The sequence below is a fragment of the Syngnathus scovelli genome, chromosome 12 (assembly GCF_024217435.2).
Source record: "Syngnathus scovelli strain Florida chromosome 12, RoL_Ssco_1.2, whole genome shotgun sequence".
Classification (NCBI taxonomy): domain Eukaryota; kingdom Metazoa; phylum Chordata; class Actinopteri; order Syngnathiformes; family Syngnathidae; genus Syngnathus; species Syngnathus scovelli.
Window position 1 is genome coordinate 632520 of NC_090858.1, and position 25750 is coordinate 658269.

Sequence of the window (25750 nt, forward strand, 5' to 3'; positions counted from 1 at the left end):
TTGTCTTGAGCAAATACATATTTATTAATGCTTTGGTAGCAAAATGATCTCTAAAATGACATTTGAAACATCTAAACACAAAGTCAACCATCCAGTTAGAAAGGTCCTAGATTCAGAAGCGGTAACACTTGCACATGTACTGAAATGTATTCTGCAAATAGCTCTCGTCTCCTCTCCTCTTCAATCCCGCTATAACCAAGCAAGAGCATGCTATTTGAAATAAATGCAGTGCTGGGAATTCAGCGGAATTCCATCCAAATATACATTAAGATCATCAACTACAAATAATTTATTATATTGAACATGAATCTCCATGCGAGTAAACAAGTAGCTTAAGAGGTCTCAAGCACATCTAAACAAAGGAGTACAAGGCCAGCCTACATTCTATGAAAATATATATTCGACAAATATACACGTGGAAACCAAAAATATATACATTTACACCTATTATATACATATCGTACATCTGAAATATAGTATTATCTAGTATCTATATGGGTATCACACCTTTCAGAATATCCAAGACAAATTTTGACCATTGTTGTGGTGGTTTGGTTGATTTAGAACCCATGGGATTGTATACTGTTTTGGTTTTCGGTATATCTTGTAAATAGCAGCAGAGGATCAGTTCAAAACAAACCTGTAACAATTTGTCGTATGATAAAGTGCATGGTATAAATACGCTCTGTTCCATGTGACAATCGAAAGAAAAACATTCACTGATAATACTGAATCTACGGAAATGTTTTGGAATGTGTGAAGATCAAAAAGAGCGACGTGTACTATACTAAACATTTCTCGGATCAAATAAAGAAATGGACGAAATCATCAACTGTTATTTTTTGGTCAATTGTCCCGAATATCCTGGATCATCAATGCCTTGTATTCCATTTCGGATCAATTTCTTGGCATGCAAACATAATAAGTTGTTCTCTGGATTCAAATCGTGTCATCGAGTGTAAACAACAATATTTTGCCAAAAGACAAAACAGAGAAGCTTGGTGTTAGTCCTACGAGAAAGAATTCCTCCTCAATATATAAATATTTGAAACCTTAGGCTAGAATGTCATACTGTACAATATAGCCTCATATTAGCACAGAATGATAGCTCACATCTTCAGGGAAATAAATTCAAGTTCCTAAAAATGGGAATCTTTATCCTCTGAGAGCAACAACATGGAACGTCTACCAATTCACTGGTGTTAAAAAGGGGATTTCTTCAGCGGAATGGTGCAAGTTGTAATTTGATTGTTTAGTTGCAAAATGCATTTCTGTAATTATAAAAAGAGTCCTGTTTGAATTAATCCTGGTATTAACCGTTTTTTTCTTTTTTTTTTAAATAAAAGATCAGCTGGCAAAGTGTCACGCCGTACATAAAAAACACACAGCTTATATTCTTTTTATAACGCTTATCAATGATAAATTCTTTTATATTTAAAGTGGGATGTCAACATGTTTGTATGATAGTAATTATTGCATTATAGGTGTTCTTCAACAACTTCAAAAACCCTGTTTTCCTGTAATAGCACAGATGACAAAACTGAACAACTGAGCCTACTCAAAATAAACAAAGCAAAAATTACATTTTAAATACTACATTTGAAATAGAATTCCTTTTCTAATGTTTTAATCAAAACAAAGTGGAATAAAATAGGCCAAAAATAAAAATAACAACAGAAAAACATTTGTAAGGATACTGTGCAAGAATCAACAGGTTTCAACAGTTGTGGAAGTCATTTGAGGAATAAGTGCGAATTCTGTGCTGTTTGTGGACTCCCCGAAGTGGCGTAAAAGTACTCGGGAGCGTTCACAAACCTACATTTAACATGCTCTAAAATCTAGTACAAATATTCAAATACTGTAGAACAAACCTACCAAATTGGGACAAATCTAAACATTAGGCCATACAAAATACAAAGTTTCTCGACGGAAAAAAAGAAAGTATTCAAGCGAGGATGTCCTGATGTCTTATAGAACATCTCGAAAGGGACCCTCCATCTACCAAAGAGTGAGCGGCTAGTCAAATAATGCCATCAGTGTCTATTTCGTCAGTGTATGAAAGGAGCTTAGAGCAGCAAAACGTTATTTTGTGTACTTTGCTTCTCTGTGACGAACCACCCTGTCACTCCTAATAAACACTGTGTTCGCAGTGCTCGAGCCAAACGCAAAAAAACGGCTTCATCTTACAAGGAAAAGCCTCCCTATAATCAGCTCGGACCATTTGGAGGACCACAAAGAAAGAGAGAGCGGTCATTTTCTAAAGCTAGTTTCGGCTCGGGAGCGCAAGAGCATTTGGACTTTTGTTCCCTAATCTTAACACGCGGTGCATCGAAATCAAGTCATTCGAAAACATCCAAAGCGGTTGGTTGTGCTTGTCATCTGTAAAGAAGTGTTCCTCTCCTAAGAGTGGATTGCAGCGACCCTGGCACCATAAATAAACCTGTTGAGGGTTCTGTGACCTCCAAAGGAGAAATGTGCATATGACACCAATAAATAATAGATCGGCCATCTGGGCTTATTTACACGACGCTATGTACAAATGGCAACCAAAAGCTCTCCATAAAGCAAACTAATTCATTTGAAATACAAAACATCGCTACGTCAGCTGCGTTGTAACATTTACAAAACACGAGCGGGTGGGTGGGTAACAACGCCCTGGTGTATTTTGGATATGTACGTACGAGTCGAGAGACAATAAGACAATGGGCCCCATGGCTTAACGCTATCAATTCTGGATCATAATAATGACAGCTGGGACATTGTCTCATTTGCGGAACAAATGTCCTTCCTCCGAGCCCACACCAGTTTATTGACTCGGAATCACATGGGTGGGTGGCACAGTGCTGAATTCCACCGTTTCCTCCAAACGATAACGGTCGACGATGTCGTCATGGGAGGAAAACAAAACAAACAAAAAAAGTCCACCACATCAGAAAGTTGTGGTTGTCATCCCGTGTGGGCCGGCCGGCCGGCCGTCCCTCCCTCCTCTTCTCATACTGATAAATAAATAATAGACACATTTGTGATTTCCACTGAGGGAAAGTTGTCTGCACATTAATCTCGTTAATAAGATTTGCAATTTTGGTACGCTGCCATCTAATTCCACTTCAAATGCCACGTCTGAAAGTGTGTGCGCGTGCGCATGCGCGCGCGCGTGCCTTAGTCATCCCTGCAGGTGGGCAGGTTGACAAAGGTGAAGATGTTGTACTCGATGAGGCAAGAGAAACACAGGAAGACGGAGTAGAGGAGGAGACACATGAGACCGAGGCGCTTGTCCAGCGTCCACTTGTTGAGGTGAACGCCAATGACCTGAACACACACACGCACGCACGCACACAAGCACAAGTGAACGATGATGAGTCGATACCGCCGCTTCGGAAGCTGAAGGAATGAAAACATGAACGCAGTAGAAGTATTTCAGCCCGAAACGCTGCATCTTTTGTAGCAGGAATAATTAGCATTGGTGAAATCATCGCTCACATTCATTGAAGGAACCGATGAGGCAGGCATCTGAAAGCCTTTCCATGCACACTCACCGTCAGAAACACAGACGCCAACAGAAGGCCGACAGAAAAAATCAGTCCTTTGCTGTATAACTTGATCTGCAACAAAGTGTTTGAATTGAATTTGACTGCAATCAAACCAAAAGCAACTGTGCGCTTTCTCCTATTCGGATTTGATCTGCCGCTTACGTCGGAGCCGTAGTTAATGGCCAGTGTCTTCAGGGCCCAGGGGAGGCCTAGTCCCACCAAGATGTCAAACACATTACTACCGATGGAGTTGGACACCGCCATGTCTCCCATTCCTGCGCAGAAAGAAGCACCGGGAGAAAGTTGCTAAGGCGACTGGGGGGGGGGGCAAAAACAACAACAAAAAAGCAGACAGCGTGGGCAGCTCGGCTGGGGGTTCAAAAAGGTCAGAGCGGTGTCATCACGTGTCCGACTGATGTCCCGAAGAAAGCGTGATTCGAAGCGAGCGCAAAGCCAAGCCGCGTGATGGCCAGGGCGCGTCCGGAAAAACAGACCTCTTTAAATATTTGATGACAGGAGCTAAAAGAAGCACGGATCAAAAGACAGTTGAAGGATCCCCGTTGAAGTGTCTGCCCGCTTTTCACTCCAGTGTAACGGTTGTTGTACGCCTGTGTGTGTGACTGTCTGTGTGTCTGTCTGTCTGTCTGTCTGTCTGTCTGTCTGCCTGTCTGCCCGCCTACCTTGTCTTGCCACGATGAGGCTGGCCATACAATCGGGGACACTGGTCCCAGCTGCCAGGAAGGTGATGCCCATGATGACGTCGGGGATGCCCAGAGTGAAGCCAATCACCGTTACCTGAGGCACAAAACATTTTAGAATAACGCCGCTTATTCCAGAGATCATCTTTGATGCTACATTCTAACAATAGCACATAGTATGTGTTTAAATGCTGTGGAACTGGTTTCATTGTTGAAATGTAAAGCGCAAGATTTCAACTTGGAATCATTCTAACTGATCAATAAACTAAAAGTGTCAAATATTGAATATGGTACAGGTTAAGCATAGGGCCCCTCTAAACAAACTAGCCCTGATTGACAGTGTTAATAAAACGAAATGTGGCAGGAGAATGGCTGCATGTTTTTCATCTCAGCCACAAGTCAACGCAACCGAGTTTGGGCGAGAGCATGAAAACTCTCACCATCCAAACCATGAAGTAGGAGAAGGCGGCGATCCACAGGGTTGAGGCGACAAACGACAGCATGAACCAATTCTCCCAACGTGGCGTGGAACAGTTGGGCACGGTGAAGTAGAGCAGCAGGCACAGAGGCCAGGCCAGCAGCCACTTGACTTTGTTGCATATACCCGCTGCAATACAATGACATTCTAATAATAAATCATACAATTGCAATAGAATTCATTTCCACTTTGATACAAGCCGAATTGGAATGTTGCTTGCGCATTTGAGTATGATTTCACGCAAAAGGCATTTCACGAAGCAGCTCACTCTCTTGCGAATAATTAAATGATTCGAATTGTTTTGCTGGGATGAAACTTCATATACGTGTACCATGCACGAAACAAAGATTTCATGCTACAAATGCATTATTTTATATTTCAAAACAACCTAACTAAATACTAATGCTATTTGCACAACAAGCTGACAAGACTTCTTTCAGCTACCTGGACACTGGAAGGGCACAAAAGGCCCTTCTCCATCTTCTTCTTCTTCCTCCTCATCATTTTCGTTATTCTCATTGTCCTCGTTCTCCGTCTCATTGCCTGCCTCGTGATCCTCCCGCCGCACGTTGACACCGCGTTCTGCTCCAGACAGCCCGTTTTCTATAGCCCGCTTGCCCGCCGCTCCTTTCGCGGGCCCGTCCGAGTCGCCGTTGATCAAAGTTTGTGTGTTGATCAGACGTTGCCTCTGTACGCACATTACAAACATCGTGTCATCAGCCCTCTGAGATAGTGTGTTATGTTAGATGTCATTGGAAGTAGCCACCACAATCTTTCTTAAAGGGCGAGTGTGTGTGCGCGGGTGTGTGTGTGCGGGTGTGCGTGTGTGCGTGCGTGCGTGTGTGCCCTTGCCTCAGTGATGAGCATTCGGGAGGCCATGGTGAGGCGTGTTCTCGGGGAGAAATGGCTGGTGATCATGATTCTCATGCCGGCTTCTGAGAAGGACAACTGGTGGGGGTATGCTGAAAGAAGCTCATCAACCATCAACACGGATGTTTTCCTGTGGCGGTTTGCTTTACGACACACAAACACACACACGCGCGCAGGGTCAATACATTACGGATGCACTAAACACTATGAACAGCTAGCTAATCAGTCAAACAAGCCTTCTGAAAACACACACAAGATGTATTGAGACGTTTGTCCGTTATAATAACAACAAGCAGAAAAGGCATCCTTTTTATGATTAGTATTTATTGACGTATTTTTTGGCGCCATTTTGCGGCACAACGGTGCAAAGAACGACGCTTTAGTGAGTTGGGAATGGTCATTTAGCTAAATGTAGTGCTTTGCTGCCATCACGTGTCAAACGCTACAACTTAAGAGCTTTTACCGAGCGCCTACCTTTTTTCAGCAGGACGGCAGTCGCATCGGAGCCATCGTCGAGCTCGCCGTTACTAGCGGCGTCGTTCCTTAAACTGGATGAGTTCTTCTTCCGCCTCTCCAGGAAGCGTACCACATGGGAGTTGAGTCTGCAGGGAACAAATCCAACACTTAAAACTAGACCCATTTTCAGTTCCGTTTGACTTGATATGCATTTTGTTATGTAACTTACTTCATGATCAAAATATAGACGAAATACATCAGAATCAAGGTGAGTGCTTCCCACCTAAAAAGTACAATAAATAACATTTCTCTTTCTTTTTTTCTGGAACTGTCAATGGGAGAAAATGCTGAATTTCATAAATGGGACTCACCAAACCACTTTTTCGTCATATATGAACTACAATAAGGAAAGAAGGGCAACGAAAGGTTCCATTTTTACATGCACTGTATGGAAAAATGACAACACAACACACAATTTAAAGTAGGCACTTACCACAATAAGAGCAGCGATAGACAGAGTGTAGTAGGTGGAGTCTCTGAGCAGAGGCCAGCAGGACAGATGGATGGTCTGGGGAGAACAATCAGAAAAAAAAAAAAAAAGAAGAAGAATTATTCACTCCCACATAAGGGTTGACTACAAATTACTGGGTGATTTTTAGTTTCCACACAACTGCATTATTTAGACAAATAGTAAATCGGTATCGTAATACTTATTTGACTTTGACGGACGGATTCGTCCGGTTGAGAAAGATGCTTTTAACAAGATAAACACATCATGCGTCTCCGCTTGCATAATATGTCATTAGATAGGAAAAACATTCTTTCAAGTATGTTTCGCGGTTGCTCAAAGGATTAAAGGGGCAGAGAGGGACAGGCGGGCGGGATTTTTGGACTGAGGCTGACAATACGTGGGAAGTGTGATGTGCATTCATGAAAGAAAGAAAGAAGGAAAGAAAGAAAGAAAGAAAGAAAGAAAGAAAGAACGAAAGAAAGAACGAAAGAAAGCAGAAAGCCATTCAAAACAAATGACAATCATTTGAAGACACGATGCAATTCTTTCTCTATCCAAACCATTTCTCCTTGACCTTCTTGAGCTCAATTATCATTGTGGTGACAAGTGAAGAAGGCTTTGGTCACATCCTGGGGAAATTTGGGAATGACCTTTCTCGTATGAACTCTTTTTAACACTCATCGCCCTGATCTAGAGCTGTTACGGAGATCATTGTAATGTCTCAAAGCAGGCTTGATTGCCTCACAAATGAAAGACTCGATTGTTTTTGTCCTCAGGGATCCGTTTGAAGCTCATCTTCAGTTTGTCTATTTTATTGTAAATGATTGCCTGCAAATGGAAAATTATTAAGGTAACCGTTGAATTATGCAGATGAAATGTCTTTGAGGGCGTAGCCGAGCCAAACTGAAGTACTTGACTACAAACAACAATGTAGCTCACCTGCATGGAAAAGATCCCACATACTCCAATAATGCAGAGGATATTGAAGACAGCTGAGCCAACAATGGTGCCAACCCCAACATCCCCTTTGGTAATGAATACTCCTGCAAAGCAGAGACGTCAACACTCATTGCTGCACATGTTGAGTCGTTTGTTTACTTTAGGGAGGGGGGCATACATTTTGGATTGTTTCAAACATCACTTTCTGGTCAGCCTAAAGTACTATCTCAAAAGAATGCTCTGGCTTTAGAGGCCCCAAGTTTTGATAAATACTATTTGAATCTACAGTTTACAAGATTGTCTGTAGACTTATAAATGCATGTCAAGTGTGACGGAATCATCTTCGAGGAACCCACTGAGATCCATTGACTGATTTGTAGGTGTTCAATCGGAAGCTTTATTGAGTTTGCTATATTATGAACGCGTATTGTGTACGTTTGTCACCTATGACCGAGGTGAACAGTTCAGGCGCTGAACTTCCCGCAGCCATGAAGGTTGCCCCTGCAACATCCTCACTGAGATCAAGACGCTAGTGGGGGAGAAGAAGCAATTTGAAAAGTGAAAGAAAAATCATCATGGCGGCAAATCTTGCTAAAACAATGATATAGGATTTACCTCACATATCTTGTCTAATGAGGGGACGAAGTAATCGTCACACACAAGGGCCAAGGCATAGAACATATAGACAGCCTGCAAACACACACACACGCACACGCACACGCACACGCACGCGCACGCACACGCACACACACACACACACTTTCAACTTGGCTGCTGCGGCAATGAAATCATTTCTGTACACAGATCATTTTTCCAACATCCTCTACTTTTAGAGAAAAGCAAAACATATTTACATGCTTGAAATGTTTCCTTTTATAGAGCATGTACATCTTCATGGCATTATGATGCACGAGAGGGACATGAGTTCTCCCGGGTAATTAGAATGCATTCTCATGTGTGAAGCCCTTGGAAGTAGGAATGATTTCTAGGAAACCAGACTATTTTGTTCCTTACCCTTGAAAAAACCTCTACTGTATACAAAGACAAAAAAAACAACTAGAAATATTGCAGATCAATATTACACGGTGAGGCTTTACAGCCGAAAAGACACTCACACAGAGGACATGCAATCCCACGGCTCCGTCAACGCGCTCCTGGTTTGTGAAGAAGTCTCTGGGGAACTCGTGAATAGCTGCAGACAAAATAGAACACAATGAAAGAAAGAAGCCCGTTATTATTATTATTATTATGATGATCCAGTGAGAAATGAGAAACGTCTCAATAGCTTCGCAGTGACCTCCAAACAATCAAAAAGACCTGATCAAAGAGTCGAGTTTGTGCTCGGTGAGAAATATCATTTCAATCAGGCGGTGACCTCAACGACACAAGGAATAATTCGTTGTGTGTATCGTTAGCCAATTGGAAGAAAATAAGCCACAGCATGCACAATTCCCAGGATTACATGGAAGTGTGCATACAAGCGCTCGGGTTAAAAATAGCTGTGGCCCAGCATGACCCACTCTGCGTGTCTTTGTGTGTATTTGGGTTTTGCTCGCCAAGCTCCATTGTGTGTCTTCGTAACTTGCTGTATGTGTATGCGTTGATGTGCCGGTGTAACCGAATGGCAACCCAATGTGCAGTGACATTCTCTCTTTCTCTCCCTCAGTATAGCCCGGAGCTTGTGAGTCAGGCAGGCCGTGGCACCTGCAGCCTGTGAGTGTTGCGTGGCCGCAACGCTGTCTATGCATAGGAAGAAGAGGAGAGAACAAGGTGAAGCTAGCAGACAAGTCGTCCAAAATGAAATCATGTGGAGGAGCTACTCAGAGAGAAAAAAAAAAAACAAATTATAGAAAAAATATAGGGTCATTGCTTGAGGTCAGGAGATTGACCCGGCCCTCTTTAAATTGAACTCTTTGCTGTCTTTTACGGCTATGTTTCCATATTCTCCGGGGTCCTTCTGCACTGCAAAGGGCTTTGGAAACATTTGGCTGAGAACGTTGTCCAAAACACTTGAGAAATCATCCCAACGTTTTGGTCAGCGGTCACATCATCAATAAATACAGAGGTCCAACATTGATGGAGCTGGACAGAGTTTGAAATGGAACTGTACAACGCATGTCAGATATACTAAGCATCTGAAATGATTTAGGATTATGATGGAGGATATTTAAACAGACCAGCAATGATGTAACCTTCTAGTACTGTTCTAATCTCATTAAGTATTCTATGAAAAAAAAAAAAACCTGCATGTCAGAGCGTGAGCGAGACAAAAAGCATTGTATAATCTTTGCATGTAGAAAAGAAGGTGAAAAATCAATGCTTACCATATCTGCTGCGCTAAAGCCATTTGGCTAAGTATATAATCTGATAAAAGGCTATTAGAAAGCTGTTGTGTCATCACCTCGGAATAAATAAGGTCAAAGTGGCTGTGCAGATAGATGTGTTGGAAATCGCCCCTTTGGTGGTGCCCAAGAAAAAAAAGAAAGAAATTCCCAAACATTCCAGTTGGGTCAGATTTGAGGGAAAAAATTCATTGGAATATTCTTAAAAGAAAGATGATAATGCAATGAGTCGCAAAATATTTTTTTTTGTTTTTTATCATTTACAATAAAATAGAAAACCATGATAATCTTCATCTTTCCATCATGTCAATTTATCCCCAGAAATAGTGGTAAACTGCATGGTGAGTGTGACCTGATGAAGAAATCTGGCATGTAGGGGCCAAGTCAGCTGCCAAATCCCTGAGCTTCGTGAGATCAACGTGGATTGACCCAAGCAGAGACGGACGGCTTGTCACTTGAGGGTTGGAAACAACAGTCAGCCCCCCTCGCCCCCACCTCCTTGCATAATACCACAAGCATTACGTAAGAGTTGTGTGGCACTCATACACACGCAGACAGAAAGAGAGAGAGAGAGAGAGAGAAATCTGACAAATCCTATACATCATTAAAGGCGTAATGGGAGACCTCGCTGTTGTCAGAACAGTGGGAAAAAAAACACTCTTCATGCAGATGACAGATGGTGTTTCCTCTATCCACAATAAGCTCGCTGTTGTGGCACACGCACACACACACACACACACACACATTGTAAACACAATAAACAGGCTCAACTTCAGCCCTCTTCGAAAGTTGATCCAAAAACATCTACATTTGTCACATTAAAACAACAAACAAAGAAAAGAAAGCAAAAAAGAACTTTAAATACAAGAGGAAGTTGAGCAGCATCCCAAATTGGCTTCAGCGCTCGCTCCACTGGACAACTTCAAGGAAGAATCATTCAAACACAACAAAAGCCTTCTCTTGAGAAATAAAGTTGTTTTGGCAAATACTTTTTAAAAGTCACTTTGGAGAAATTGGCGGCTTCAATTGCAGACATTTCATAAAAAGAAGAAGTGATTCATTTCTTTGGATGACATTAGAGATGACTCAGTGTCCTTCAAGCACAGAAGAGTCCTTCCCATTCTTATGTCAATCTCCATTTAGAGGGAGGGGAGGGGAGAGGAGAGGAGAGGAGAGGAGAGGAGAGGAGAGGAGAGGAGAGGAGAGGAGAGGAGAGGAGAGGAGAGGAGAGGAGAGGAGAGGAGAGGAGAGGAGAGGAGAGGAGACTGCAGCACAAATGCAGCCACTTACTTTATGAAAAATAGAAGCCAATGCCATGTAATACAGGGCTCATATGAAAAAGCTTTGTTTAAAAGCATGTGATTGCATGCAATTGCAACATACACACACACACAGGCAGCAGCATGTGGTTGCATTTATTTTCTGCCACAAGTACTTAAATATATGCGGGTGGTATTACCTAACACATCGAGCAATCGTGAACGGAAAGAAAAAGGGCAGACTTGCAAGAAAACACACAGGGAGAAGAAAAGAATTTATAGGATGAAAGCAGTGTTGAATGACACAAATACGTATGTCCACTGCCTGTAATGACCCTTGAACAATTTAAAAAGTCATCACTTACACAGTGATGGAGAAGAAGGAAGGGAGAAAAGAGCCCCAAGAGCTGAACACTTGAGGTTGCTTGGCCTCCTCTCTATTCGGGGATTAACAAGTGTCTGCAGCCTGAGGGCACAATTAGCTGCAGACACTGGCTCAGCCAATGGCTGCAGGCTGCAACTGCTGCTGCCGCTGCTGCCGCTGCTGCTGCCGCCGCCGCCGCTGCCACTGTACAAACCACTCCGATGATGCAACCAATTATGACTAAAGTGATGCGCTATTTCCTAACGCACCGAACTATTCTATATTGCGATCATTTTGACATGCGTCATCTGAAATAGCAGGCGCTGCTGACTGCTGAGCTCCCAGAATTTTCAGCAGCGGTCCTTTTCAACATCAGCAGTTTGACCACGCTACCTGTCCATCATTCAAAACCGTTCAGAAGGAGCACAAAAATGCTCAAAATACATTAGTCAACGTTCCTTCATTGAACGTGTTGAGGTACAACACCGGATGTCACTTAGGAAGAAAAAGATTTCAACAAAGCATTGTTGTTGTTTAGGTTGTCCCTTCAACCTATGTATATTTCTCTCTCTACTGTGCTGAAGACCACAAGGGATTAGTCACATTCAAGGAACCTAGTATCTATTCCTGACTCACGGAACCTCAGAAAGCAAAAGGATCACCAAGGGAGAAAACTTGTGAGAGGTGAAATAAATCACGCAAGTGTGTGAACACAAGAGATACGAGCGAGAATCGCCTTTGCCGTCTTGCACGTGTCCGGCCGAAGAATAGGAGTGACAGGGGGAAGGGCATTGTGATGCACATGGACAAAACCACACACTGAAAACTTGTTGCTTGTGCACTTGTGCGTGCAACGCTGAGCTAAAGGTTACATGCTAATAGTGGCATTTAATCAGGGAGGCGGCAAGAAGTCAGATCAGAGGTGGCCATTCCATTCTGTCAGAAGGAAGGAAGGAAGGAAGGTTGCTTAATCCATCACTGACAGGCGCCCATTTTGCCCATGGATGACAAAAAAAAAGACGAAAAACGAGGTTTTCATCCATCAACAGGGTCAAGTACGGATGGAGCACTCAATGTGTCAGAGATGAAAACATGCCCCGCTTGTCTCGTGCCTTCATTACATTTCACAGATTTGTTTGAATAGACTATATTGACCATCTACTGTATGTACAGTAGGTGGTGGCGTGCACCAAAGAGAGAATCCTGTTTTTTTTAATTTTAGCACTGCCCCTGAACTTTTAACACTACTGAGACAAACGTGCGCTTGGAAGTTGACATGCGGTAAGCAGCAGCAGCAGCAGCAGCCTCGAGTAAATAGGCCACAATGCTGCGTCATTATCAGGCTTGATGTATAATGAAGAGGTATTAAAAAAAAACAAAAAAAACACTGTTCACACCAAATAAACATCTTGAACCTCTGGAGATGTTTTTCATGACATACCTTCAGCTACTTCATTAAGCCGACACCTCAAGAATCATCATCCTAATACGCAAGTGCTGAGCCCACAGCACACACATTTGACATGACGCCACGTCATTGTATTAATCCCATCATGCACACACGCACACATTACTGGCAGTAAATGTTGCTTTTATCCGCGGCCTGATATGATCTTGGTTATTCGAATGATGAGAGCACATCCAGTCAACAGTATGTCTGCTGGGTATTATGCTCATGATTTCGAGCCTACCAAAGGTTAGGAGTGAGTGAGTGAGTGAGTGAGTGAGTGAGTGAGTGAGTGAGTGAGTGAGTGAGTGAGTGAGTGAGTGAGTGAGTGAGTGAGTGAGTGAACGCACGCACGAACGCACGCACGCCTGTCTTGGTCTGAGCTTGAAGCATGGAGAATCCCATTCTAACATAATATCATTTCTGGAATGTAATATTTGATAGCTACTGTGCAAGCAATTGATAGCAATTGCAGCTTGATCATTTGGAGCATGAAAAACAACTGAGCGTAAACAGCATTAATAAAGCAAGCAGGAACGCAAATGAACATTTGGGCTTCTTCCATCTCAGCTATTTCATAATCTTGGCAGGCTCGTCATTCATTTATCCGCTGGCCGCCTGTGCTTTTGGCGGCCGCGGAGTGGGCGAGCGAGCGAGCGAGCGAGAGCTGCCAAACACGTTGTTGATTTGACATATCGCAGTTGAGCAGAGAGGAGGCTGTACTTTCCCAGTGAAACGCTCACATTTGAGCGTCATGTAAACATGCTTATGGAATCTTGCACTGTTATCTTGATGTTCTTCAATAAAAGCAAATGAGCTTCACACACAAACGTGTTGTTTTACCTGGTAACAAACTCAATTCAACCATTCCTAGACTTTAGCATCAGCTTTCACACTTATAACCGCAAAATCACAATTGCATTTATAATTTCACACAGAAAAATAAATGATAAATGTTGGAAAATACAAGTAATACAATGGGAGAAAATTAAAAGCATTATTTTAGTGTCACTTTCACTACGGATGTGCATTCAAGGACTGTCGGGAAAATTGCACATCTGAAACACATCCCGTGTGAAAAAAACAACCTCCATTTATCAAACCAAACAACTAAACAAACAAAATGTTTCAAAGAAATGATGCCGAGGAAATATTTTTATGACTGTGACCCGAGCACAAAAACAGCGAATCAGCATGTTTTTCTAGAACAAACAAAAGTGATTAACTCTTTAAAAGTTGTAAAAAATGACAATTCCCACTATTTTTTAATAAGAGCCGTTCCGTTTTTGTTGTTGTTGTTGTTGTTTTTGTAAAGCTTTTTGTTCGTTCTTGTATTGGGTATTTGAAAAGTCAATCTGGTTGTCACAATTAGATTTGACAAAAATGCATGACACATGCAGTTTTAGGTCAATTAAAATGAAAAAGGGTGTTTGGCTGTTTCCGGTTCCATCTGTTACCGACTTCACACATTCGGCATTATGTTAATAGCTATGTGGCTGAGGAGACTTTATTTCAATTAAACTGTGTTATCTTGGTCCCTGACCTTTTCCCAAAATAACTATCTGACTGCCTGTCTGAGGTCCATCGGATCAAGTTTTTCACTTTGGAAATGGTAACATCCCTGCTGAGGTTGAACAGTCTTGAATGTCACAAAATGCAGGCAAGCGCTACAGAGAGCGAGCGAGACAGGGAGAGATGCTTAACACGGCAGAAAGAAAAATTACAGTACGTTAATGATAAAAAAAATAGATGACATACGTTAGTTGAATCCCTTAAACAGCAAGTCAGAGAAAAATAATGTAGCTATTAAGATATTAAATGTTAGACAAGAGTGAACATAACGTTTGCTGTATTGGCGGAAAAAAAAATGTTCTGTTGAAGGACTGCTTACTTTTTGTAAAACGCTCATTGCTAGCAAGTAAGCCCCCCCCCCCCCCCCCCCCACACACACACACATACACACACTGTACATGCACCGGTGACATAGTGCACTGGTTTCCATGGCAGCAGGGGGATGAGGGTCCATTTTCAAAGCTAAAAAAATTTGCATGATCAGCACAATGGTTCTAAAGTGTCGACTCTCATTTCACATACATGGCCGCGCACAGCTTCCCACTCATTTTTCCAAAAATGCCATGTTCAGTCTTGTAAAGGCAGGAAAGTACACAAAGTAGTGCATGTTGAAGAAATAACCAGCTGGATTAGAGATTGTCAAATGAAATTGCACATGAATATTTTCACCTTCAGAATTCAGGAAAACACCGAAATTAATTGAGTGGTTGATTTGCCTCCAAAGAAGAGACAAACCTGAAAAACACGTCCCTCCCTATTCTTTGACTGGTTAAAAAAAAAAAAAAAAGCTGTTCATCCGCAAGTTTACTAAGCGGACATTTCCTCAAGGCAAAGCAACCATTCTGGAGAGATGGACAGACAAAATATCACCGCTCCAGCCACAGCTGTGACTCACACAGACCATAAAAATAGAGCTATAGAAAAGTAAGTCCAAGCGTTTCCTCCTTTCCTCCCTCCCTCCCTCCCTCCCTCCCTCAGCCAGCACTTTACTAGCACACAGTCGGTCGGGGTGTGCGGTGGGAGGAATGCTGGATCAGAGACTTGCAAGCCTTTTCACCTTGAAGGATATCCAAGGAAGCATTGTGACAAAAGGGGCTGGCTATTTTGGGGCCATTGCTGTCACGTGCGTGAGCATCGCTCGTTGGCATTTACGGCTGGTGCATAGTGCCTCCCTTTTCCTCTCATGTGTTTGGGCCAAATCTCCCGAAACAAATTCACACATCAACAAAGGTTGTGTTTTTACAGAAGGAAACAGCAGGCCCCATTCTTATGCTCAGTGCAAGTCGAGCCCAAAGCGCCGTCAGTGGAGATTTCTTTCTTTTGGTATTTACCGAGACAGGTAGAAATAGGGCGGCGTGCGCCGTGACGGGATACGACGGGACCGAGTCCCGTCCGATCGCAGTCGCAGCTCTCCTTTGCATTCAAATCAGGGCGCTTGGAGCGCACGCCATGCACAAATCGCTATGTACAGTCGTACAGGTACGCTGCAAGATCTCCCTCCCCTTGCGGATTTGAGAGAGATGAAAGCAAGAAGAATCATCCCTATTAAGTGTTTCACATTTGAATTCAATAGGAACCGTGTCCTTAACATGCTGCACTTCATCCAACGAGATGACAAACGGAAATGTAGTATCTGGATCTTCAAAGTGACAAATGACGTGTGTGTGTGTGTGTGTGTGCGGTGCGAGTGTGCGAGCGTGTGCAATACATGTGTGGTGTGTTTACAATGAGATCAAGAGAATGCTTGGCAGGGGATCAGCCTTGTTCAGGCCCAGCCGGGATCCCACATGGAAAACACTCGTGCGCTGCGTGCCAGGAGAACAACACAATAGTGCGCAAAAAGACAACATCGGTTACACAACGAGGGAGTGGGCAGCAGCTACGTACTATGTTGGGGACAACTACGTATATTTGACTTGAGCTGAGCAGCACTGTCCAAGTAACAAGTCTCTCTTCTCTGCTAGACTAGTCTTACCTGGTTCGGTGCAGTTTTTCTCAAGCTCCGAGAAGAGCTTCGACTGGTTGTCATAGAAGTCTTGCAGAAGGTGACGGCTCTCCCACCTGGGCTCTTCCGGTATGACGGCGCTTGAAACGTGGTGTGCTGAGAGAGTCGGAATGGGATAAAACAGAGAGGAAGATGTGAGTGCTGATCATGACAGAGAGCTTCAAACTCATTTTTTACGAATAAATAAATAGCCAACTTCGGCAAACAAAAATATATTTCAGGGCTGAACAAGTGTCTTTTCCGCAAAAGAAATGACTTTTGGCGCACACAAATCTCATTTGTTGAAGGTCCGGTGTTAATTGACATCCTACGGATGTTTGCTAAGCCTTCCGTTTGCCACAGAACAAAGAGAGATGACATATGCACGCTCCTGCAGGAACGCTGGCTGATATGGAGGCATGCCGAGCTCCGTTCCAGTTCATTCATGTAGGTAGGTCACTGCATTCGCGAGCAGCCCTCTTCCAATCCATCTCCTCTCTCACCATGCAACAGGCCTCAGCATAGGCAGACTTTCCATAAATAGAAGCAGTCTACACTCAATTTATCAGAACATGATAGATTTTGCAAGCACATTGGAGAACAGAATGTGCACAAGGCTGTAGAGGGCAGCTACGGCACAGTTTCTTGGAGACAAATTTCAAGCGCCACCATCCCTCTTTTTTTTCCCTGGCTTCCAGTCCCCCTTGGATTCTTGGTGTTCTGACGTACAACGCTGACAAAACTGTAAGAATGAAGAGGCTCAGCAAAAAATGCTTTGGAAGGTTTTGGCTGTCAGTGAAAAAGCAGGTTGCATTGGTCCTCATTTGGGGGGGGGGGGGGCAAATCACAAGTCACAGCAAGCGTACAGTGCTAGTTGGACTGTGTACAGTTCTACCGAGAGAACCCCAGGGTGAAATCTGCCAAGCTGCATCAGTGCTAGGCCGCCCTTGCTTTTACACAGGCTTAATGTCCTCTTACTACTTACTATATGTCCTTTTTGGTAGACGCGGTGTCCATATGACATAAACATAAGACTACAATATGACAAGGTCAAAGCAATCTATTTTCATAATAACGCTATCTATCGCCCACAAGAGAGCCGGCCGGTCCGCTTTGGCTTTGCTGCGGAACGAAATTATGACTGGGATTGCACACGAGTGGATTAAATAGGTGGGAAAAAATGGACAATTACATTTTGACCTTGCAGTAGACTGCAACAGAAGATGACTGAAGCAGAATAGCATGGAACGTCCTCCATACCAACTGTATCCATGAGGTAAGTCATTGATTGAGTCGCTCATTGATTTGAAGAGGTCTGAACCGAGCCACAAGAAAGAATAAAATTGCAAATCATAATCGTCACGCCAAACACAGATCAATCGGGCTTTTTGTGATGATAAATTAGCAGTGAAGCAAGACAAAAGAGAGCATCTGTCCACAGACCTCATTGTTGTGAACTGAAATACACACTGGAATATGCGTGTGTTTAATTTGATGGATCTCCTCGTACCTGCACAACTCTACCAGCCTCTGGATCTAGGCCAACTATGCAGTGCATTTTTATCAGATGAGCGTTATATAAAGAAAAAAAGAAAATGCTTGTGGGAAATCATTAGCATCAAGAGATATGCTTGCTTGCTTGTCCACATATTTCTCCCAATAGCAAACACATTCCTATCCTCGCCGCCTGATGTGTCCTATATTGTCCAGAGTCCGACGGGTATAGGTCCAAGTCGACCCCATAACGTCAAATAACACGGCCGCCCATCGCTCCTCAATGTCGTCCCTAATTAGCTACTTCATCTTCATTAGCGTTCTTTGACAGATGTGTTCATGCATGAAAGAATATGGCTAGGTATAGAGATGCTTTCCATTCCTTGCATGCATGTCGGGGACTTTTTTTTTTTCTTTCCTTTTTTCCAGCTCAGGTATGGCAGATGCATCTATCGTTGAGCTTTGTGTCCAACATCATGAGCGGTCCATTTACATTTTGTGACCATCAAGAGTATCTTGAAACATTGTGCTCGCTCCGTCCGTGTCCCAAGAGAGAAGAAGAATCAGGCCACGTTGGTGTGGCGCAAAAGAGGTAGCATGTGATTAAGCATCTGGAAGCTGAGCATTATTTCCTAAAAATGTCTATTTGATCATTTTGCTCCAGTTGGATTGTAGAGGTGATCAAACAAATAAATGAAATGCTCAATACCGAAATGCCACTTGCCAGTCATCAAGTGACCATCTGAATGTGAATTTACACAGCAAGCCTTCATGTCAGGTCACGGCTTGTGTCCATCAGTCTTTGTCATTTCATTTGATGATGTGCCAAAGTCAACAGCTCAGTGTGACGTTTCACACGCGTGACGTGAAGCGCAGGTCAACGAGTTGTCCCTCGGTGCACAGGTTCTACCAATTTGCACTTTGGTTTTCTTCCAGTTAAGTTGGTGGAAACACACTGCCACGAATGCAATTGAACAAAAGGGGCAAGCTCCAGGTCTTTCAAAAAGGGCCATGTAACTTTAAACTGAGAAGGAAGTATATTTCCGGATCCATCTCTGGTATGATTCTAAAATGCAAAATAGATCAAAGGCTCACCCATACAATGTGTTCCACCAGACAGTGAAGCAGTCAGTGATTATGCAAATTCCCCAAACTCGGACTAGCAGTCAATTCAGGCCGAATGTATTTTAACGTTGGCCTTGCCATGCAATTTACTGTGTGTTGCGTCATCTTTGATCATTTCCATCACTCCAAGGCTCAGTTTTGGAGCTCCAGCACACACATTAGAATTCATGTTTTCTGCTGCTTGCCTTGCTTGACATTGGTGTTGGACTTTGAAATGAAAATAGAGACGCCCACATGGCCACCCGGTCACCTAAGAGTAGGATTCGTCAGATTGGCATGATTAAAAGCTTAATAGAAATGAATAGCGCTGTGATTGTTTTCATTGTTCAGGTGAGGTGCACAAAAAGGCTCTGCAGGCTAATCGCTCGTGGAGGGAGGGAGGGAGGGAGGGGGGGAGGAGAGAGAGAGAGAGAGAGAAAGAGGGAGCTCTGTCTCACTGTCTGCGACCTGACACTACTTTTATAGAATTATTTATTAAGAGATGAAATACATTGGTATATCATATTTTTGCCTCCGATTTAGAATGAAAATGACGACGACGACTCAGGAGATTTCAACACAGTATGGGAATTCACTGATTGGGTCCTTGTTTCTATCAAATAGGAATTGACTGCCACTATTTTCCCCACTCACCAGTACACACGTCACAAACGCTAGGCTAAGCTGATGAAGTGGAGGAACAATCAACAATAGCTACTAGACAGAAGTAGTCCTTTCTGCAGCTATGCTAAAATGCTGACAGCCAAATTGGTGGAAAAAGCTGCTACAGGTCTTTCATCAGACATAAAGAAGGCAATCGTAGGCACCGTGACGTGGACCGTCTTTATCATGGGAACCGCTCACTGACGACGATGATGATGATGATGATGACATATTAGCCGAATTACATTGGCTCCCGGTCCATTTAAGATGTGACTTCAAGGTTCTTCTACTAACCTATAAAGCACTGCATGGCTTAGCGCCTTCATATCTCGTCGACCTAGTCGTTCCTTATGTTCCGTCTCGTAACCTTCGTTCGCAAAACGCTAGTCTTTTAGTTATACCGAGGGCCAAGAAAATGTCTGCAGGGTCTAGAGCATTCTCTATTCGGGCTCCAGAGCTTTGGAATGCCCTACCAATGGATATTAGAACTACTACCTCAGTAGAAACATTTAAGACACGTTTAAAGACACATTTCTATGAGATGGCCTTTAACTAACTTGTGATGGCCGATTTGGCCGGAGTTTGTTCTGTTCTCTCTGCCCACCTCCTCCCCGGCTGGGGAGGGGGTTAGGTGGCTCAAAAGCGGATAGCGGCTGGCTGGATTCTCGGGGACCAGTTCGGGATGGGGGAGCTGCGGCTCGGCCCCCTTGAGGCAACTGCCAGGACAATCGAGGACACCTCCGACATCCATTTTTTTTTTTTTTTCATTGATTTTCATATTATGTATTACTTGTGTACTCTCTGCATCCATTATAACCTGGTGATCCTGAAAGGGGGATCCTTCCATCTGTGGTCCCTTCTCAAGGTTTCTCATTTTCCCCTGGTAGGGTTTTTTTTTGAGTTTTTCCTTGCCCTTTTGGGAGCTTATGATCAGGGGATGCTTTGAGAATAATTGTCAATTTTGGCTATGTGAAGCCCTTTGAGACTGTTTGTGATTTAGGGCTATACAAATAAACTTGACTTGACTTGACTTGACTTGACATCGCCCTCACATGCCTTGGAAAAGAAAGGACACCTGTTTATTGACTACAGCTCAGAGTTCAACAGAGCCATGCCAGAATGGCTCAGACTAACAGCCACCTCTGCAACGGGGTGCTGCACACACACACACACACACACACTCCACAAAATCACATTTGGCATCCAAACATCAGGCACAAGGACAGTCTGTGTGCGCGCTCAGCCCTCAATCTGGAAACAGCAATCTCATCAGGTTTTCTCATGACATGACATTCATTGGCCGGATCACCGACGAGAAAAAGAGACGGAAATGAGGTTGCTCAGCTGGTGTCACCTTAAATGCTGTAAAGACAAAAGAGATGATTATTGAAGCGGAGGAAAGAACAGCTTACACTCACCGCCTCCCATCACTCGACTCAGGTGGAGAGAGTCAAAACCTTCAAACTCCTCAAATATTCAGATTGCTTATGTCCCACTGCAGCTTCTTTTTCCGTGGGACCAGTCAAAGACAATTAGTGTCAATGAAAAGCAATGTGCTAGGTGCCTCCTGCAGTGTTGATATTCAAGGACACAAGTGTTCTATGCTCACCCACACAGTGGCGTGGCGTGGCGTGGCGTGGCGCGGCGTGCAGTACAATGAAGAAAAAAGACTTTGAGTGACTCACACCTGCAGCTATTTGGCCCAAGGTAATGGTTGGCACTTGTTGAGAAGTTTTTTTTTTTCTTTTTCCAACACCCATTTACTATATTGCTCATCCTCACTCAGCCTTTCCCAGGTGACTTCAGGTGAAAGTCGGGGTGTATCCTGGATAGCTTGCCAGTCAATCGCAGTACGTATACGTACGTACCTACATACATACATACATATGTACGACATTCTTGGCTGTAACATTAGAAAGGTACGTAGGTAGGATCGTGGTCACCATCAGGTACCTGTACACCTGAAGGACGTACTACCTAAGACAGCCGTCATCGCACCCTTGGACCTTTTCCATTTCCCGCGCCGCCAGGACTTTACGGACGCTGTGCTGATCGTCTTTTTTTTTTTTGCCATGGCAAATGTGAAGGAGCGACCGCCACGTCTCCGGCCGCTGTCGGAGTGATTCAGCCAGCAGGGCCTCATTGTCAACAGAGCCAAGTGCCAGTTCAGTCTGTCAGCAATTACCTTTCTCCGCCATCATCACGCCACAGGGAGTCATCCCACCTGAGCGGATGCCGTCACCACTTTTCCACGCCATTCCATTGTAAAATCTCTGCAGTTGTGCTTGAATGATGATTTTTATTTTTAGAAGAACGTCCTTCCCCACACAGCTCACATAAGGCGGCACTTGTATGAGCCCCTGTGGAAAAAAAGGGCCCAAGGATGAAATGGGCAAGGAGGAAGCGTTGGACTCTTGTAGCGCACTCGTCCTCCCCAGGCTCCCTCACAATAGAGGCAGGCATCAGACCGCGCAGTACTGGGGAGGTGGGACCTGGCAATCACTGGCTTTCTTTTTACAATGAGAGGAGGTACAGCAAATGCTGGGTTCAAAATTGGACCGACCCTAGAAGTTGGGTCTCCCGTGGGTCATACTGTGTCTCCGCTCAGCCCCCGACGAGGACATCCAGACCTCTTCTGCAGAGCTAGTTTACGCTCAGCCCCATGGTTTGCCGTCTCTCATCAGGCTGCGTCCTTGGGGCTTTTTGTCCCCATTGGGACATCCCAGTCCAATGTGCCCGCAGACCTACTGTTAGGCCTTGGACCTGGACCCTGCTGTAAAAAACATTGATTTAAGATACTGATCATAGGTCAGAGCCCTCTTAATTGTAATTCCATCAAATCATGAGGCTTGTGCAAGACTGCTTAATAGTAAGACATATTTGTTCACCTTCCCTGTCTCAGGCAATTTAGCGCACTGAAATCCCACCTCCCTGTGTTCCTGTCAATTCCTTCTACATCTCCTTTATCCTACTGTTTCTTATTTCATAGCCTGAGCTGTCCCCACATGCTCCCTCCCATTCCTCTTCTCAGCACGCACTGCACTCTTGTCTGTTTTCCTTTTTGTCCAATTTTGTTCCTCTGCTCTGAGTCCCAAGGCTTTGTCAGTACAAAGTGCTCCCTCCATCTGTGTCCCCCCCCCAACCCATCCTCCTAGCAAACACAAAGGATGAGACCCAACAACCAAAGGTCTGAGTTATGTAATAAGGTAATGGACACACTAATGCTCATACCAAGAAAGCGTCAATGGCATGTTTATACCATGAGCCTTTATTTGTCTTTGCCATTTGTCACCGATGGATGAAAAGGGTCTTTAGCTTGAGCAGTAAAGTTCAGCGAGCATTAAAACCTGGAGATAATAGCAGCTCATATGGCTGATCCCTCCTTCATATACAGCGTTTGTCATTTGTGTCTGTGGCATTTACCTTTTTTTTTTTTCCCGAGTGGGTGAAATACAACCGAGAAATGGATTTATGGACATGCCACATACATTATCTGGGAATTACAGTTGCGACTTTACCATCAAACTTCCTGTTTTTGTAACAGACTTGCTCCACATGTACACCCTGGACAGGTCATCGATCAATTCCGGACATATGTATAACCATTCACACTTCTAATAATAATTGGACTATTATGCATGTTTTTGAAATGAAAGCTGGAGAGATGAGAAATGCCATACAGGGAGGGGATTGGGACAATATGGCCCAGACATAAATGCAAGTTGCAGCGTTGGGAGCCTGCCATTCCAGCCACATGCACCACCGTGCTGCTTGTCAGAATTAGTCACGTATTAATAAATGCATGCAGCAATAATTTATGGAATTCAATTTCACATTCAGTTGAAGATACTGTTGAGTGAGTGAGTGAGTGAGTGTCACTGTGCGTTTAACCTTTACCTTCAATGCTTCAAATGAATGAACAGAAAATACTGTTTTTAAAGCGGTAGACCTCCTTCATGCGGTCCAAAACGTGCACAATACAAAAAAATATATATACGTATATTCAGCATGCATTTTTTCCGGCTTCTTCTGTTATGTATGGGTGGGCAAAAACATCCATTCTTTGCCCCTAAATGTCAATTATTGATTATTAGGTGACATAAAAGCGCAAGTGCAGCGTGGAGCAATTAAGTGATAGGTCTGTGTCATTATTTTATGATCTATTTTTTATACTTGGTTGCAAATTTGCCTTGGCCCCTTAAGGTTGGCCACCACTTCCATGTTTTTGTTACGCCTGATGCTCTTCCCACCCATTTTTCATCACTAACCGATAATTGAACTGGCACTGGCACGGTCTGCATGAAAGGATGCAGCAAGCAGCACTACACGACTTTGTTTTTTTACACAAGGCAAACATGTAGACGCTATTGCGCTATTTGCTAAGTACCGACTTGAGTTCTTGCGCAACAATAGTCAAGGCTCAACATGTCTGAAAGTAGAGCATATGTCAGCCACTTCTGACTTTGTCATTTGTAGCAACGAGTGAAGTGAAATTGTACTCAATTTTCTTGACATACCAACTAAGACATTAAATATTTCATGTCTGCCTGTCTGCCTGCCTGCCTGCCTAAATTGTTAGAATTCATTTTAAAACTCCAGTCTGCAAATATGAGTTGTTGTTTTTTTAAATGAACAACTTTTTGTGCAGCAAAACAATGCGGGAAAAAAAATGCTGACAAATGAGCTCTTGACAGTTGCGTTGGCTTGTTGTTCATAGAGATCCTCACCATATGTCCTGCGACAATGCTTTGCATAATAATAATAATAATAATAATAATTCATTAAAGTCTCACATGTAGCTTAGTCTAAAATTGACAGACACATTCTACATTGATCTCAATCAAACGGAATACAATTTGAGTTTCTGCAATCCAATTGAGATAAAAGCAAAGACTCGAGCAACCAACCTCATTGCTAAATGCACACCTGACATTTGACATTGAACTTTGCGCGTTTCTCACCTTCCTTGTGTGCCACATTGTTGAGGCCAACAACGAGTCCCAGCACAATCCCCGTGAAGCACATCTGCAGGGCGAACAAGTCCTTTCGCTTCCTCCGCCTGCCTTTACTCCTCCTCCGCCGGCTCAGCATCACACCTACTCCCACGGTTGACTCAGGCATCGCTGCTTCTCCCACCACGCGGGCCATGGCGCTCCGCTCCGCTCCGTTGGTTGAGCGTTCCGGCAGGTCGCCCGCCCGCCCGCCGGCTGGCTGGCTGGCTGGTGCAAGAAAGAGGACGCACGACTCTGGGCTGCAGGGAGGAAGACGGACACCGAGTCACGGCCGGCCAGCGAGTGAGATGGATGGATGCTCGCTCGCTCGCTCGCTCTCACTTACTGGAGTGGAGCTGCCAGATGTGAGCGGCTTGTCGATGGACTCGCCAAACAAATTGAATGCGTCCCTGCTGCTATATCCGGTATAGACCTTCAGAATAAAAGGCCAAACGACGCACGACACCTTTTGGCCACAATTTCGCCTCCAATGCACTTGGTGAGGCGTGCACCTGGCTGGCTACCAGGGGCACAATAAAACAAACATATCCATATACAAGACTTGCCTACTTTGGGTTGTGAAAAATAAGCAGAATCTTTTTTTTTTCCATCAGAGTTGCAGTCTCCTATTCCAGTGGTCTGCAACCACCGGTCGGCGGCCCAGTATCACTCTGCATATCCGCCTCACAGTTCAAAAGTGCAGGGTTCGATTCCTTCCGGCCCCAGCCTCCTTGTGTGTATTTTGCACGTTCTCCTCATTCTTGCTTGCGTGGGTTTCCCTTTTCCTTTTCGCTACTTCATTAGGTTCAAAGGGCTGAATTTCTTGGCCTCTCTGCACTTGAGACATCTGAAGGACCCTTTTATTTTTAAATAGAAAACGGTATCTGAGCAAAGAGCAGAAGAAGAAAGGGAGAGGTCGATGTTTCGAGCACTTGGGACTTGTCATGGTCAGTGAAATTGAGCTGTCACAATTGATCTGCAGCTGCAGTGGAGTGCAGCAGCAAACAACATCAGGTCTCATGTGAGAAGCAAGCCTTTGCACTAATCC

At 43.8% G+C, this 25750-nt stretch overlaps 1 protein-coding gene across 9 annotated transcripts; it reads right to left on the reverse strand.

The window, feature by feature from the left end:
* slc24a3 (solute carrier family 24 member 3) lies at nucleotides 1-25136 on the reverse strand. 9 transcript variants are annotated; one of them, XM_049736745.1, is made up of 19 exons: nucleotides 24673-24822; nucleotides 22275-22484; nucleotides 21897-22071; nucleotides 16442-16567; nucleotides 8598-8674; nucleotides 8098-8172; nucleotides 7927-8011; nucleotides 7483-7586; nucleotides 6526-6600; nucleotides 6404-6429; nucleotides 6262-6315; nucleotides 6051-6178; nucleotides 5559-5719; nucleotides 5151-5394; nucleotides 4669-4835; nucleotides 4211-4325; nucleotides 3693-3805; nucleotides 3537-3602; nucleotides 1-3309 (listed from the first exon to the last, which is right to left on the reverse strand). In XM_049736745.1, exons 3-19 carry the CDS (start codon nucleotides 21967-21969, stop codon nucleotides 3160-3162), a joined length of 1839 nt encoding a protein of 612 aa, XP_049592702.1. In that variant the 5' UTR covers nucleotides 21970-22071; nucleotides 22275-22484; nucleotides 24673-24822; the 3' UTR covers nucleotides 1-3159. The 9 variants fall into 9 exon arrangements, with proteins under 9 accessions (XP_049592702.1, XP_049592704.1, XP_049592699.1 ...); XM_049736747.1 differs by lacking the exons at nucleotides 21897-22071; nucleotides 22275-22484 and adding exons at nucleotides 19876-19933; nucleotides 20749-20767 and having other exon boundaries at nucleotides 24673-24811; XM_049736742.2 differs by lacking the exons at nucleotides 21897-22071; nucleotides 22275-22484 and adding an exon at nucleotides 25049-25136 and having other exon boundaries at nucleotides 24673-24962.
* Between the last annotated feature and the right edge of the window lie 614 nt (nucleotides 25137-25750).